We start from the raw sequence: 15,847 nt of genomic DNA on the forward strand, positions 1-15,847 counted from the left end.
ACCTATTTTGAGCATTATGCAATATATACATGTACCTAAACATTACACAAGAAGCTATACATAAGCCATTTTTCATAGAGTTCCTAAGGTTGTTAGATTAATAGAGGATTAAATACATGTAACAGTTACATCCTGAATTCACAATGTCTTACATTATAGACACCCTGCTGTCAATTTTATATTTGTGGTAATTGAGCTTATGAAACTCTCAAAAGTGGGGCTGGGGATTTAGCTCAGCGGTGCAGCGCCTGCCTGGCAAGTGCAAGGTCGTGAGTTTGATTCCCGGTACTAGGAAAACAAAAAACAAACAAAAAAAAAGACTCTCAAAAGATAGAAATACTGATAACTCTCACTATGTCTCCTACAATACTCTTCTTATGTTGAAAAAGAATTTGAGTCTAAGGTAAAGGTCAGAGCCCAGCAAGATTATCTAATTTGCTGTCAATCTTTTTACATTTCAATTTGGGAACATTTTGTTGATACACTTTCATACTGACATGATTCCTTGGTTGTGTCTATCTAGTAATAAGCCCATCTAAGGCATTCTTTATATGTTTTTTAAACTTCTGTAATTACATTACCCATCTGTTCTTCTGTATTTTCCACATTTTTCCAGCCTGTGGTCATAGTTATTCAAAATTGCCACGTAATAATCCTTAAATGTGTCATAGCTGAATCTGATTCTGATGCTAACTTTGTCTCCTAGCAAATTGCCTTTAATTTTGTAGTTTTTTGCTGTGGTTGAAAGCTGGATGTGAGGTATTAGACAGCAGGAACCTAGGCCTGTAGTGTGAGATTTTACATATGGCCAGGAGTTGGACTCTGGTTAATGTTTGGTGTAGCTTAGGTGCCAGAGCCTTCGAACTTCTCTTGGTTTTTGCCTCCCATTGCTGTCATTGGATTTCCTTAAGAATTCCTTGTCTGAGAGAATATTTTGCAGGACTTCTTGCTGTAATCCAGTTATACTGGAAGCTTATTGGTGTGGTGTGTGGGAAAGGGGAAGTGTTCTAGGATTTTAAGGCTCTTCCTCAGTCTTTTAGTATGGCCCTGACTTTACAAGTGTCTCTTAGCTGCTCTGCACCTTACCCGTCTTAAATAAGACAGAAAGTTTAGAGAACTGTAGTCAGAGAAATCAGAGAAAAGTCCCTGCCCAGGTGAAATAAGGTTAGCTCTGGTAAAATCTCCCCACACCCTACCCCTGCATAGTAGGCCTTTATTCTGCAAACACTCTGGACTATTTCACCATGATTATTCTTCCTCTCCTCACCAGATCCACAGAAAATGTTTCTTGGTTGTTCACTACTAGAACCTGGAGGAATTCCTGGAGGCACAATGTATGGAAGGCTGGGAACCCCTTAAGAATATGCCCTCCAGCAGTTTCTCTCATGCTAGTACACTGAATTCCACTCCCTCTCTCCAAATCTCAAGGTGATGGTTTGTCTTATGATCTGATTTCTATGAGGGATCCAAGAAAAGTCATTGATTTTTAATTCGTCAAGGTTTCATTTGTTGCAGTTTGGTTTGGTTTGGGGTTTAAGGTTGAGAGTGGTAACTTCCAAGTTCAATATATTATTAACCTTTAAACAGACCCGAATTCAAACTAGGATGACAATTTAAATCAAGTTATACTACTACGTTGTAAAACAACTTTATTTTTGACCAGATTTCTCAAAGTGTATCAGTATATGTGACTAACTTTTTGGTCCTATTGTATTTTCTTAAATTCCGTTTAAAAAGGACTTCAGTGTTTCCAGTGAAATAAAGCAGACCAAAATCCCGCCACCATCTATGTATGTGGCTCTCTCCTTGGCACCTGGACCGTAGCGCAGTAAGACGCGTGTACCGTAAGGCATTTGCACCCCAAAGCTTACTGACACCTCCTGTGAAGCCCGGGCTGCGGCAAGGAAGCCGCGCTCCCGGGAGCCCGCCCTCGGCCCAGCCCGGAGGCCGAGTGGGCAGGACGCGCGCGGGAACCGGCTTCGCTTTAGTACTCAGCTGTAGCTGAGTATTTATTTGAAAATAGTTTCTGCAGGCGTCGCCGTGGCTCGTAAGGCCTAGAGTTCGGCCGTCCGCAGGAAATCCTCGGCCCCCCGGCGGCCCGCGGAGGACAGGCCTCCGTCGGTTTGAATTTGGCGCTACTGGGCCTATTAGGCCAGTGGAAGCAGCCCTCCGGCGGCTCTGAAGAAGCTCGATGCCGATTGGGTCTCGCCTCGTCCAATGGGAGGCAGCCTCCTGCGCGGGTTGGCGGCGGCCGTTGCCGCGACACCGAGTAAACACCGAGCGTGCGGCGGGAGCGGTGGCGGCTGCTGCGGCGGAAGTTGGTTGCTTCAGGAACCTGAAAGGGAGAAACCTGATTTTCGTCAGCCAAGATGGTGAGCCAGCTGGGGTACTCCAGGCCACTGTCCAACTGTTGTTTAGAGCTCGCCTGCTTAAAAAAAACCAAAAAACTCTGCAAGTGCCTAATGTGAGAATGAAGCTGGAAACTTGCGTTTGCTCTCCTCTAGCAACGCCGTGGTTTCCTTCCTTTTCTGCACCGCCTCCCCTTAGGTACATCAGTACATCTGCCTCTGGACTCCTGGTGCAAATGAATGGAAACAGTCCAGGAGAGCCGCGATTAGGTTAGGAAAACTCGGCCAGCTGCTGAGCAGGACTTTGTGGCCATGGGGTGGTGTGCTGGGTAGACTTGGAGGAGGAATGAATTCCTCGGTGGTGCTGAAGAGCTAGGTCTGTGGAGCTCGGCTGCAGTCTTTCAATCCTAGTAGCACTTTTACTTTTCGTGCCTCAGGTATAAAATAGAGAGTATTAGTACCTATCTGATACATCATTGTATTGGGCAGCCACGTTTAATATTTTTCTTTCTTTTTTAAGAGTAAGAAGAATTTATTAAAAGAAAGAATACTTCTGTTTGAGAGGGACAGAAGGGGGCCCAGGAAGTGGATAGCCTCTGAACATCTTTTCATGTGGCTATTGGCTTTTGTATATCTTCTTTAAAGAAATTGTTCAAATTCTTTACCTAGTTGACTGTTTAGAAATGAAAACTTATTCATTTCTCTCCTGTGATCCCCCTTTACCAAATCACAAAATTTTCTGGAGCAGATATGTTGCCATTACAAGAATACTTTTATTACATTCTAGGTGGAAGAATATGCCAAAGGAAAGAATACTAGTCAGTTCTCTGTTGCATGGTAATGTTAATGAAAACAAGGGATTCTGAGAAAAAACTGCTTTATAAGAAATGCTTGAAGGAAGCCAAAACTGTTACCTGTGTTTGTATCGTTTGGTATAGACGAAAGAGACTTTGGAATGTTGAATATGCATACTTTTGTTTTTTTTCCATTGTAGGCTTCCAAAAGGAGAACTTTGAGCTTTAGTGAAAGGCATCAAAAATTAGTAGATCAAAACTACTGCAAAAAATTGCATGTCGGAGCAATGAAAGAGATAGAGAGTCAAGTCAGGAATCAAACTGTGCAGAATGAAAATGATGACCGTGTTGAGCGCAAGAGATTCCTCAGGTTATTACAGGATGAGCAGTTTGAGTTGGATTTGGAAGAAGCCATCCAAAAAGTAAGTTTTAATATTCCTTATTAATTTTCATTGTTTGCACTTTGGAAATGATGAGACCAGCAGCAGGTAAAGATGCCTCACTGTATTTGGTTATAACACTGTATTTGGTTATTTCTGAGTCCCTCTTAATCTAAAGTTGTCCCTCTTCATTGGTTGTTTTAAGAACTTCATGCTTTTAACATGTTAAAAGAAACTAGGCTGGTTGTTTCATAGAATATCCCACATTCTGTATTTATCTGCTTGCTTCCGCATGGTCCCTTTTACTGGGGCCTCTCTTCTGCTTCCTTTAGGTGAAGTTAGTCCTAAAGACACGATCAGATTGCAAACCACCTCTTTTTGGCAAGAACACTCCATGGTTGATACTGCTGTCCTTGGTATTATGTCTCATCTAGAAGCTCATGAAGTCTGGTTATTCCACTTCAGTGATGCCAGTATTGATTAGCAGATTCCATGAGGCAGCCTGATCACTGTAACAATTCCCATCACATTTTCACAAAATAATCTTTCATTAGAGGTTGCAAATCATTGATTTTCTAATTCTATTATTCCTTCACATTTAATTAAGCAAAATTTCTCTGTAATGAGCTTACTTTTAATGAGGCTTGTATTTATTTATTTATTTATTTTTGGTACTGGGAATCAAACTCAGGACCTTATGCTTGCCAGGTGGGAGCTGGGCTGCTGAGCTACAGGCTTGTTTTTACTAGAAAAGAACATAGTTAATTTTAGAGTGAAGAATTGGTGCTATGGTTACTTCCATTGGTGTCTGTTTATATTGTAGTTGTTTTTAAGTTGTTGTGTTTAGTTTTTGACTTTTTGTCTTTTAAAAAGTATCTTTATGGATTCATGAACCTTATATACTTACAATTACATTTATTGCTCAGATTACCCTCTTTAGTCAGTGAATGCCTTTTATATTTCTTCTGTGTCCTTTTGACAAGATATGCTTAATCTTTGCTATCTTTCTTGCTTTCAGATAGAACAAAATGTTCCAGGCTTCTGATAGTTAATGTTATGTGTCAACTTGATTGGGCTATGGTGTGCCTAGATATTTGATCAGGCATTATTCTGAGTGTTTCTGTGATGTTGTTTATGGATGACATTAACATTTAAATTGATAGACTGAGTGAAATAGTGAGGGTGGACCTCGTCCAATTAATTAAAGGCCTGAATAAACAAAAAGGATAACCTTCACCAAGTAGGAGAGAATTCTTCCTGCCTGACTACTTGTGAACTGCTACATCTAATTTTTTTTCCTGCTGTTGGACTTAACTGAAACATTAGCTCTTGCTAGGTCTCCAGTCTGCTACTCTTTGGATAGGAACTACCCTATTGGCCTTCAGACTCAGTCCAGTGAAATCACTGGCTCTTCAGGTTGCCAGCCCTTACTGCAGATCTTGCGACTTGGGAGCCTCCATAATCACTTTCTTGGCAGAACCCCAATTAATGTATATTTTTAATCCTTTACCTGGAACTAGCCATTGTGCCATGGAGCTATATTATCATTCAGTACAAGTAATAATTTGGGTGCTAGGTGTGCTCATTATTGCTGGGTTATTATTGCTGCTGTGTCTTTTCAGTGGAAAAAATTTGGAAATAAACATTTGGAAATTAACATCTTAAATAGAAAGATAAAAATCATATTCTTTGATAATTTATCAGGACAGAAGTTAGCTTTGATACAATGCTGTTAACTAAACTATGGGATTGTCTTAGTCATTTTCTCATTGCTGAGGTACAATATACAAAACCCAAAAGTTAAAGGAAGAAAGGCTTATTTTGCTCACAGTTTGTAGAGGTTTCAGTCCATGGTTAGCTGGCTTTAAGGCGAGGCAGCATGGCAGAAGAGAAAGAGCTCATGGCATGGCAGGCAGGAAGCAGAATTGGTTCAAGGAGTATTACACTTGTGTTCAGATGTCCCCCCTAAAGACTCAGGCACTCATAGGTGGGGCTTTTTGGAGCTGGCTGGATGTAGGAGGTGATGATGGGATTGAGGATATGTGTCACTAAATTAGTCCACTGATTGGAATTAGCTTAGTTCTTGTGTGGCTAAATGGATTTATTGAAGACAGAAGACACCCTGCATGCGGGTGTCACCAGCAAAAAGGGTTGTATCCTAGATGGGATAAAAGGGTTAGACAGATTTGCTGCTGCTGCTTTCTGCCTTCTGCCCACCCTGCATTACCATGAACTGTTTCTCTTCTGCAATGCCCCTCTGCCATGCCACCCTGCCTTAGAGCCAGCCAACTGAGCAAAATGTCTACAAAATGTGAGGTAAATAAACCTTTCCTCCCTTAATAATTGTCTTAGCAACAAGAAAAGTAACCATATAGATTTTGGTACCAGAGAAATGGGGTTGTTACTATGATACTACCTGACCATGTGGTCCAGGAACCTTTGGAACTGGATGGTGGAAAGAGTTTGGAAAGGTTTGGAGATGCTGGCTGAAAAGGTGGCCTTGGACTACTTTAAGCTGTGCTTGATGGGAGATTCTGGTCAGAGTTCAGAAGACCAGAATCATGATAGAAATGCAGCCAGTAAAAACCAGGCTCAAGAAGTTTCAGTTTGAAACGAGGACTGCATTGGTTGTTGGACTCCAGACCATGTGTGTTATCCTTTAGCAGAAAATGTGCGTGCATTTTGCTCATGTCCAGAGACTTTGCCTGAGACTGAGATTAAAGGCAGAGGTTAATTAATCTTGCAGAAGAAATTTCAAGGCAATATAATATTGAGGAGGTGGCATAGCTACTTTTGAGTAGATTTATGTTGAGAATCAAGAACAAAGAGCCTGGCAGAGTGATTTAGAACATTTTGAGTTTGGCCAGAAAGAAAGCTCCAGTAAAGTTGCAGACTACAAAAGAGCAGCAGAGAACTTGGCTGCTGAGAAGCAAGAAGGCCCAGGAACATTATAAGAACCAGCAGAACTCCACATTCTGCAGCCTCAACATCACAAAAGTGAAAGATGCTTTCAGAAGAGAATCCCAGTGCACCATGTTTCAGAATGGCAGTAGTCTAGAGGATTTGCTCCTCCTAGTCAAGAGAGAAGGAAGCTTGTTGACTGCCAGCTGGTGGCAGACTTTGGTGTCATCCATGTGGTGCTGATTTTAGATGCATGCAGAATGCAAGAGTTGTGCAGTCATAAAGGCTTCTATCCAGATTTCAGAAAAAGGTCTGGGAGGCCAGGCAGTGTGCCCCTGAGAGGGTAGTGCATGAATCTGTGATTGGAAGCCAAAGGTGCCCTAGCCCCCAGAAGGTTGGAGAAGCCAAGAATGTGGATCATCTGAGGAAAGCCATAAGGAGCGAGCAAAACCAGCCCAAAAGAGAAGCCATGGGAACTACAACCACTAGCAGTGCCATAAGGGCAGAGAACCCAAGGCCCTTGGAGTTCACATTTTGCCACAGGGTACCTTGGATGCTGGACATGAAATTACAGGACTTAATATTTGCCCTGCTGGATTTTGGACTTATTTTGCTACCATTCCTTTCTGTCCTGCTATTTATACCTTTGGAATGGGAATGTTAATCCTATGCCATTGTATGTTGGAAGTGTATAACTTTCTTTTTATTTGTACAGGGGCTCACAGCTAAGAGTTTGTCTTAATTCTCAGGGGAAACTTTAGACTTGGACTTTTCAGCAATGCTGCAACTGATAGGACTTTGGCAACTCTTAAAGATGAATGAAATGGTTTTTTCATAGAGGTGCTCATGAGCTTTTGGTGACCAGAGGAAGAATGTTACAGCTTATGTCCCCCAAAAGCCTCATGTGGTTATAGGTGAGGCTTTTCAGAGCTGGCTGCATCTAGGATGTGTGAGGCTGGGATTAAGATGTGGTACTGGGATTGAGGGTTTGTGATTACTAAATTAGTCCATTAATTGTTTTAGCGTAGTTCTAAGTGTGGATAATAGGAAGGCCCACCCTGGGTGTGGGTGGCACCACCCAAAAGGCAGGTATCCTAGAAGAGATAAAAGAGAGAGGCTGCTGCTGCTGATTCTGCTGCTGTTGCTTCTTGCTGCCTTGCCACCTCCTGTCTGTTCTATTTCTCCTCTGGGATGCCTCTCTGCCATGCTACCCTGTCTTGGAGCCAGCCAACTGTAGGCTGAAACCTCTACAAACTGCGAGCTATAATAAACCACTTCTCCTTTAATTTTGGGTGTTGGGTATTTTGTCTCAGCAAGGACAAAACTACCCCTAACCCTAACACAGGAGGCATATACACTCTTCCAAGCCAGATCCACAATGACCCATCTCTTCCCACCTGGCCTCACCTGTCTGGCTTCATGACACCCAGCTATAAACCCATAAGTGGACTACTCTAATATCACATGCCTGTGACCCAGTATTACTCACCATGACCCAGTCTCCTCCCAAAAGTCCCATCTATGAGCACATGAGGCTTTGTGGGAATATTTATATAATAAGCCATAACAGGGACAAATTCAGATTTCATCAGTTTTTCCTTTTTTTCTCTTCTAGAATCAATGTTATTTTTAGTTGTCATGTCTCCTTCATCTCCAATCTTTGTCTCCTCCAGTCGGAGAATACCTTACTTTTTCCTGGCTTTTGTAAACTTAGCAACTTTGAAGGGTACAGTTCAATTATAGTAGCTTTCTGTTGCTGTGTAATAAATTATCACAAATGTAACAGCTTAAACAACTATTATCTCATGGTTTCTGCAGGCCAGAAACTTAGGGATAGTATAGCTGAATTCTCTGCTTGATCTCAGAAGGCAAAAATGAAGGTGCTGACTGGTATACATTTTTACCTGGAGTTCGGGATCCTCTCCTAAGCTCCTTTAAGTTGTTGGCCGAATTCATTTACATTAAGTTGTAAGGCCGAGGCCCTCATGGCTCCTTGGTCACTAACATTCCCAGCCACATGGCAGTTTGCCTCCCTTTGGACCTACTGGACAGTGACTTAGCTGCTCTTTGTCATTTTTATGGCTTACCTGATTAGGTTAGGACCATCCAAGACCATCTCCCTTCTGATTTAACTCAAATTCAAATGATCTAAGACCTTAATCCCATTTTCATGCATCATACTTGGACAGATGATACTGACATATATCATTCTTGATATTAACTTTGATCACTTGGTTAAGGTGATATCTACTGGGTTATCCTCTGTAATGTTACTAGTTCTTACTTTATAAGTACTATCTATTTTGGAGGAGGTACTTTGAGACTGTGAATATCCTATATCTGTTTAAATTTTTTCTCATTAATATTAACAATCACTGGTGATTTTGCAACTTCCACTGTTCCTGGCATCTACTAATTTGCTCTCCATCTCTATAATTTTTCATATTAAGAAGGTTATGTAAACATAATCATGTGTTTGATTCCGTACACAAAAAGTCATGTCTGTGATCCTTTGAGTAGACTTTTTCACTCAGCATAATGCCCTGGAGATTTCATCCAAATTGTTGGGTGTATTGAGTGTCCTGATAATTCATCCAAGTATTTTTTGCTGAATTGCAATGCATGACATATATGTACTTGGAGGTTTCTTTTTTAAATTTGAATATTACAAACTTCATTTGTTGATGTACAGTTTTATGGAATTTGATAAAATGTGTAGATTTCTGTTTCTAGCATCACAATGTTTTGTAAAATAGTCTTACCACAGACTACCTTCATGTTATCACTTTATAGTTGGCCACGCCCCAATCCTTGGGAACTATTAATTTCTGTTTGTCTCAATAGTTTGGATTTTTCCACAGTGTCATATGAATAGAATTGTACAATAGGTAACCTTATGGGTCTGGCCTCATTTACTTAGCAAAACAAATTTAAGATTCCATGTTGCTGCATGAATCAGTCTTTTAAGTTACAGTATGGTATTAGTATACTACCATTTGTTTTGGCATTCACAAGTTGAACGAAATCTATCTGGGTTGTTTCCATTTTTGGGATTGTGAATAAAGCTGCCAGATATAGTTGATTGTAAACCTGTGTGTGAACATAAATATTCATTTCTTTTGAGTAGATATCTGGAAGTAGGATAGCTATAGCACATGGAGGTATATGTATGTTTCATTTTATAAGAAATTACCAAACCATTTTCTAAAGCTGCTGTACTATTTTATGTTTACTTAAGTATGAGGATTACTGTTTTTGTCCTCACTAGCACTTGCTCTTTACTTTTTTTAGTTAAAATTTTTTTTATTTATTTTTATTTTTTATTTATTTATTTTTTTTATTTTAGAAATAAAAGGAGGAAAATACTAACAGACCAACAACATTTTACAAAATAGCATAGGATCAGTACAGACATTACAGAGTTACAAACAGAGTGGTAGGGAATTAACAATGCTTATTGTATTACATATTGATATCTTCAATGTAGTTAAAATTTTTAATTGAGATAATTGTAGATTCATATGCAGTTGTAAGAAATAATGCAGAGAGATACTGTCCCCCCATATCCATTGTGTCCTAACAGCAACATTTCATAAAACCATAGTACAGTATCATAAATATCAACAGGGATTCAATATACTAATCTTATTCAGATTTCCGGTTGTTACTTGTATGTACTTAGCACTATACAGTTTGTCAATATATAGTTGTATATGAAATACACAAAATAAGTCAGGATACAGAATACCCCTGTGACCACAAGGATCCCTTATTTTGCCCTTATATAAATGTAGCCATCTCTTTCCTGTCTACCTCTTTTCTCCATTACACCATTCACCACTAATCTGGTGTCCATTTCTATAATTTTGTCATTTCAAGAATGTTCTACATACAAGAAATACAAGAAAATCCAAACAATTCCCATAGCCATTTCTACAAAGGAGATATATAAATTAACAGTAAGCACAAAAAAGATACTTGGCATCAGTAGTTATTATGAAAATACAAACCAAAAACACAAGAAACCACTTGGCATCCATGAAGATTGCTATAATAATAAAATAATGGAGAAAAATTATTTAAGAAGATGTGGAGAATGATATTGCTGGTTGAAATGTAAAGTGGTGTAGTGGCTATGGAAAATAGTTTTAAAGTTCCTCAAAAGGTTAAACACAGTTACTGTATTACTCAGCAGTTCTGCTTCTAAGCATATCCCAAGATAATTGAAAACATATGCCTATTTACATAAAAGCATACATCATGAATATCCAAAGCAGTATTATTTATGAGCTCCTGAAGGTGGAAACAAATGCCAATCAGCTGATGAGGAGAAAAACAAAATGTGTCATATCTGAACAATAGAATATTATAAAGCTATAACAATAAATTATTGATACATACTATAACAAGATTGAATTTTATAAACATTATGCTATGTTGAAGAAGCCAGACATAATAGACTACATATATTTCATGTACATGAAATGTCCAGAACAAGCAGATTGATAAAGACAGAAAATAGATTAATATGTGCTAGAGGCTGAAGAAGGGCTGAGAAGAATGCTAAATGATATTAACAAATGCTGTATGGGTTTCTTTTTGTGGTAATGTAAACATTCTGGAATGTTGAAAATTTATGAGGTGTGATTTAAAATACAGTGCATGTTTAAATTGAAACATTTATTATAGTAAAATGCACATTGTTATCAGTTTTTCCCCAAATATTTCCCTGCACTGCTAACACACTCATCCCATCATTCTTGTCATGTACTGAAGCAGTTCTGGGAGGTCTTTTTCATAAGTGTCTTTAGTTGTGCTACTGTGGCTGCTTCGATAACCTGAATTGGTTCAAAACATTTACCTTTCCTGGCCATTTCACTTTGAGGAAGAGCCAGACCCAGTGAGTAGGTGGACGAAGACCACTGTCATGTTTTCATGAGCCTGTCCTTCTGTTGGATGGCACTCGGCAACAATGTGTTTTTGATCACATTTCATCTGCTTTGGTCACAGTCATGAACGAAAGAGGTTTTATAATTGCTTCAGAAAATCACAGGGACAATAAGATAAGGGTTTTTGAAGCAAGAGGAAATAGTTTGAGGGGGATTAATGGCAATGTCTCTCACTGTAATAAATTTTTTCTTTTTTAAGAAAATTTAAACATTCATTGCATATTTTGGTTATATTTTATGTATCTACAGCACATATTCAAATATATAATATTTATAACACATGGCAACTATAGGTTGTTTTCTCTGTAAATGTTAAAACTTGGAAGCAATCAAGATGTCCTGATAAACTTGCATCTGTCACTGATTGGCGGTGAGTTCTTTTGCTCAGTGCAAATGAAAGTCATAAGCAAGCACAGTATAGCTCCTTTAGTATTAACGGCCCTGATCTCTAAACGTCAGTGGCTATCATTTCCTAGGCTTAGTGGTCCTCCTTGCCACTTGGAGCCAGCAGGCCTGAGAGACTCCTCTCACCATCAAAGATGGCAGCTCCAGGGAATTCTTTGTTGTTATTGTTCTCTGTCTGCTGTCTACCATCAGTGTTACCAGCCTCAGCTCTAGGCTGCTTTTGGTGCCAGTGGCCTTTGGTGTTATCAGTTCTTAGTATACCAACTCAGCTTACTCTCCTTGAGGTAGAAAGCATGAATGGAGGAAAATATGCCATGTGAAGGAAACTTTATCAGGAGTTGCTGTGCAGTGTAAGTGGTACTATTGCGTAGGCTGACCCACTGAGGGTACAGGGGAAGTTGATTATCTAGAAGAAAAAGGCATGTTTTCGCATGTGCAGTGTCAGACTTTCTGTTTAGTTATAGGTCCATGCTTCTGACTGAGGATGGCTGAAGTGGGGCAGAGTCATCCAGAGAGCCTGTGGGGTGGGGTCATCTGTGATGGCCCTATGACTGAAGCTTGCAGCTGCCAAAGCAGATACCTCACTGGGTGGCCCTGGGGTCGCTGCCATGCCTGCGGTCAGCCGCAAGGTATTTGGGGCAGCCATGGAAGAAGGAGAAAATAAAAGTATCTCCCAGGAGAATTTGGCCTTTCCTGTTGTACATTTTGACAGTGTGGATGTGACAGTTCAGCACTAAAGAAATAAGACAGCAAGTCTTAAAAAGATGTTACTTGGGAAAGGCTACATTCTGTGTAATTCCAGCACCATGATATTCTGAAAAAGAACTAGTAAAACAGTAAAAAGATCAGTAATTGGAGAAAGTTTATTGTAATATTTTCTAAACATTGGAGACACTTCAAATTTTTATCATGGTAAAATGTATGAAAAAGTATTTGTTGAGATAGTATTTTGTATCTAAAAATAGTTAAATAGTTGACCATTGATCTTAAAAGGTTTAGTTTCTTATTATAAGACAAATCTAAACATTGATAGAGAAAAGTCTGATTCTGGAGGAAAAAATAACTAAGTTATGCTCTTTATTCAGGCAGAAGAAAACAAGAGATTAAGGGAAGGCCAGCTTGAACAAGAAGAAAAACTGGCTATGGAACTGGCAAAACTAAAACATGAAAGTCTGAAAGATGAAAAGATGAGGCAACAAGTAAGAGAAAACAGGTATCTTGGTTTCTACTACTTTGATTTATTTAGTATTTATCAATATGTAATCTTTAACACCTGAAAATGCAAATCTCTTTGCTATATTATTATACAGTGTTTTGCCTGGAAATGCTGGTTTTAGTTCAGAAATGTTCATTTGAGAAAATAAGTTGCATTCATAGAAGTGTAAATATTTACAGTGAAATTAAATATCAGTCCCATCTTCCCTCACACATAAACTTTTACTCTTACTATAAAAAATAGCCTCATGGAATTCTAGAATATATTTCTTAATGTTTCCTGTTATGGCTTGTATTTAGATGTCCCTCCAAAACTTTATATGCTCATAGAAGGGGCATTTCAGAGCTGGCTGGATCTAGAGTATATGATACTGGGATTAAGGATGTGAGGTACTAAATTAGTACACTGATTGGTTTAGCATAGTTCTGGGTTTGGATAATGAGAAGGCTTACCCTGGGTGTGGGTGGTACCACCGTAAGGCTTGTAGTCTGAATGGGATGAAAGGGAAAGGGAGGCTGCTTTTGCTACTTCTGCTGCTACTTATTGCTTACTGCTTTCTGCCTGCTTTGCCATGGATTGTTTCTTCTGCAGTGCCCATGTGCCATGCTCCCTGCCTTAGAACCAGCTAATAAACTGAAACCTCTACAAACTGAGCTAAAACAAACCTTTCTTCCTTTAACTTGAGGGTGTTGGATATTTTGTCTCACAATGAGAAAAGAAACTAATACAGTCCTCAAGACTGAATTACTTCCCAGAAATAGCCATATCACACTGTTGATCCACACTTACAGCCACATAAATGCCCATCCTGTATTTGTACAGTTGAATATTTGGAAATTTATTTTGATAGTTGTTCTACTTTGTTTTAGCTGAGCAGAGCTTCTATAGAACGTTATAGGACCATGGGTAAGCTTCAGGGGCTTGGAGTTTTATTGCATATGTTTAGTAAATACACTCTGTATTTTTCTGGGTCTACAAGTTTAATCAGATCCTCAAAGAGATTATTATCCTTAGAGAAATAAAATTGCTGCTAAAATCTGCATATTGTTCTGGCCTCAGACTATCCATTTGGACTCTTAATTCTAAAATTATTGTTAGCTATTACTCATGGTTTTGTATAACCTAAAGATGAAATAAATGTTTCCTCATTTGTTTGTCTAATTCACTGGTGATGAGTTAAATGGATGAATTTACACTTAGACTTCTGCAGATTGATTCAGGTAAATGTTCCCGCTGAGAACAGAAAGTCTGAAGAAAACACAAAAATAGCTGGAAGAGGAAGAAACTAGCATGATGAGCTTGACATTGGTGGCTGCGTTTCTCTTAGAGGTTTTGCTGATTCTAAAAGTATGGCTGAGTTCTGTGAGGCAGCACATGGCTAACATGCTTAATAGTTTTCTTTAAGCTTTACATGGAAAATTTCTGCACATTGGTGTGTGTGACCCTGTAATCTGATATGTTTTATTAGATAAGATGCAGATGAATAGATGTTTTGTGATAGCTTAAACTGCAGAAGAAAGCATGGAGAGACACGGGTAGAAACATACAGATGAGAACTTAAGAGATATGGGCTGTGGTGGAAATTATTAACAGATTTAAAGACAGTCATTTTAGTCCTGATAGTGGAGGTGAAAGGGGATGATGCAGAGCATTATTTGTAGAGATACTGACCAAGAATTTCTGAAAATGATAAAAGACATAAAGCCACAGGTATAAAACTTATAATCAAAACTCTACCTAAACTCTAAACCTATCAAATATCCAAAATCCAACTTTATAGAATACAATTTTATAAAAACTAAAAGCAGCCTGAAAAAAATGTGCATTAGCTTCAAAGAAGCAACATTAAGGAGTATAAATTTTGAATAAGAACAGTAAAAATAGTAAGATAGTGGGCTCTGGTGGCACATACCTGTAATCCCAGGTGACTGAGTCTGGAGAGACTGAGTCTGGAGGACTACCATGAATTTCAGACCAGCCTGGGCTACACAGTGAGACTCTGTCTCAAAAAAAAAGAAAAGAGCCGGGCGTGGTGGCGCACGCCTGTAATCCCAGCACTTGGGAGGCTGAGGCAGGAGGACCTTTGCAAGTTCAAGGCCACCTTGGGCTACAAAGTGAGCTCAAGGGCAGCCTGAACTGCATAGTGAGACCCTGTCTCAAAAATAAAAAAAAAAAAAGGTAATGGATCTAAAGTCCTGAAAGACAATTACAGCCCATGCAAAATTCTATACCTTGTAAGAATTTTCTTCAAACTTCATCAAAAAGTGACTCGATTTAATAGTCTCAGAAAGAATTTGATGACTCTCAGCACTGTCAAAATTGCTAAGAGTTTATAAATGTTGCGCATAAACCATGCTAATGTTTTGGATGACATGCAGAAATAGACTTTTTTAGATTGGTATATTCATCTACAAATTAGCAGGTCTAAACTCAAGGAACTGTTTACTGTGATACTTAAAATGTATCCTAAGTAATTCAAAATCACCTATGTTGTTTTGACTACTTAAATTTAAAAGAAATTAATTTTTATAACATACTATAAATTTTTCAAATATTAATTTTGAAAATACTTCTTGAAATTCAGAAATTATGAGACATCTATTTTTACCATGATTTTATAATTAAGAAAATACCTAAAGACAACTTAATCACTGCTTTTAACACTCCAGTTAGGAAAACAATACTTACTTGAAGGAATCCTATTTTTAATGATGCCACTAATCAATAATTATAATTAATTATACAACCAATTAACTTTGTATTATAATTAATGCAGAATTAATAACATTATTCATTGCATAATTACATTATTTATATGTATCACTATACATTTATTACGTATTTAAGCATATAA

General features: G+C 38.6%; 1 protein-coding gene across 1 annotated transcript in view; it reads left to right on the forward strand.

The window, feature by feature from the left end:
- The first annotated feature begins 2,252 nt into the window (after window positions 1–2,252).
- The window catches only part of Mns1 (meiosis-specific nuclear structural 1), a 32,346-nt gene continuing 18,751 nt past the window's right edge, over window positions 2,253–15,847 (forward strand). The window contains exons 1-3 of the mRNA XM_005393865.2: window positions 2,253–2,372; window positions 3,343–3,564; window positions 12,863–12,990. Coding sequence (XP_005393922.1) covers window positions 2,370–2,372; window positions 3,343–3,564; window positions 12,863–12,990 — 353 coding nt within the window. The 5' untranslated portion in view covers window positions 2,253–2,369. The remainder of the gene's footprint in view (window positions 2,373–3,342; window positions 3,565–12,862; window positions 12,991–15,847) is intronic.

This window comes from Chinchilla lanigera, unplaced genomic scaffold (assembly GCF_000276665.1).
Source record: "Chinchilla lanigera isolate Chin_1 unplaced genomic scaffold, ChiLan1.0 scaffold00049, whole genome shotgun sequence".
Lineage (NCBI taxonomy): Eukaryota > Metazoa > Chordata > Mammalia > Rodentia > Chinchillidae > Chinchilla > Chinchilla lanigera.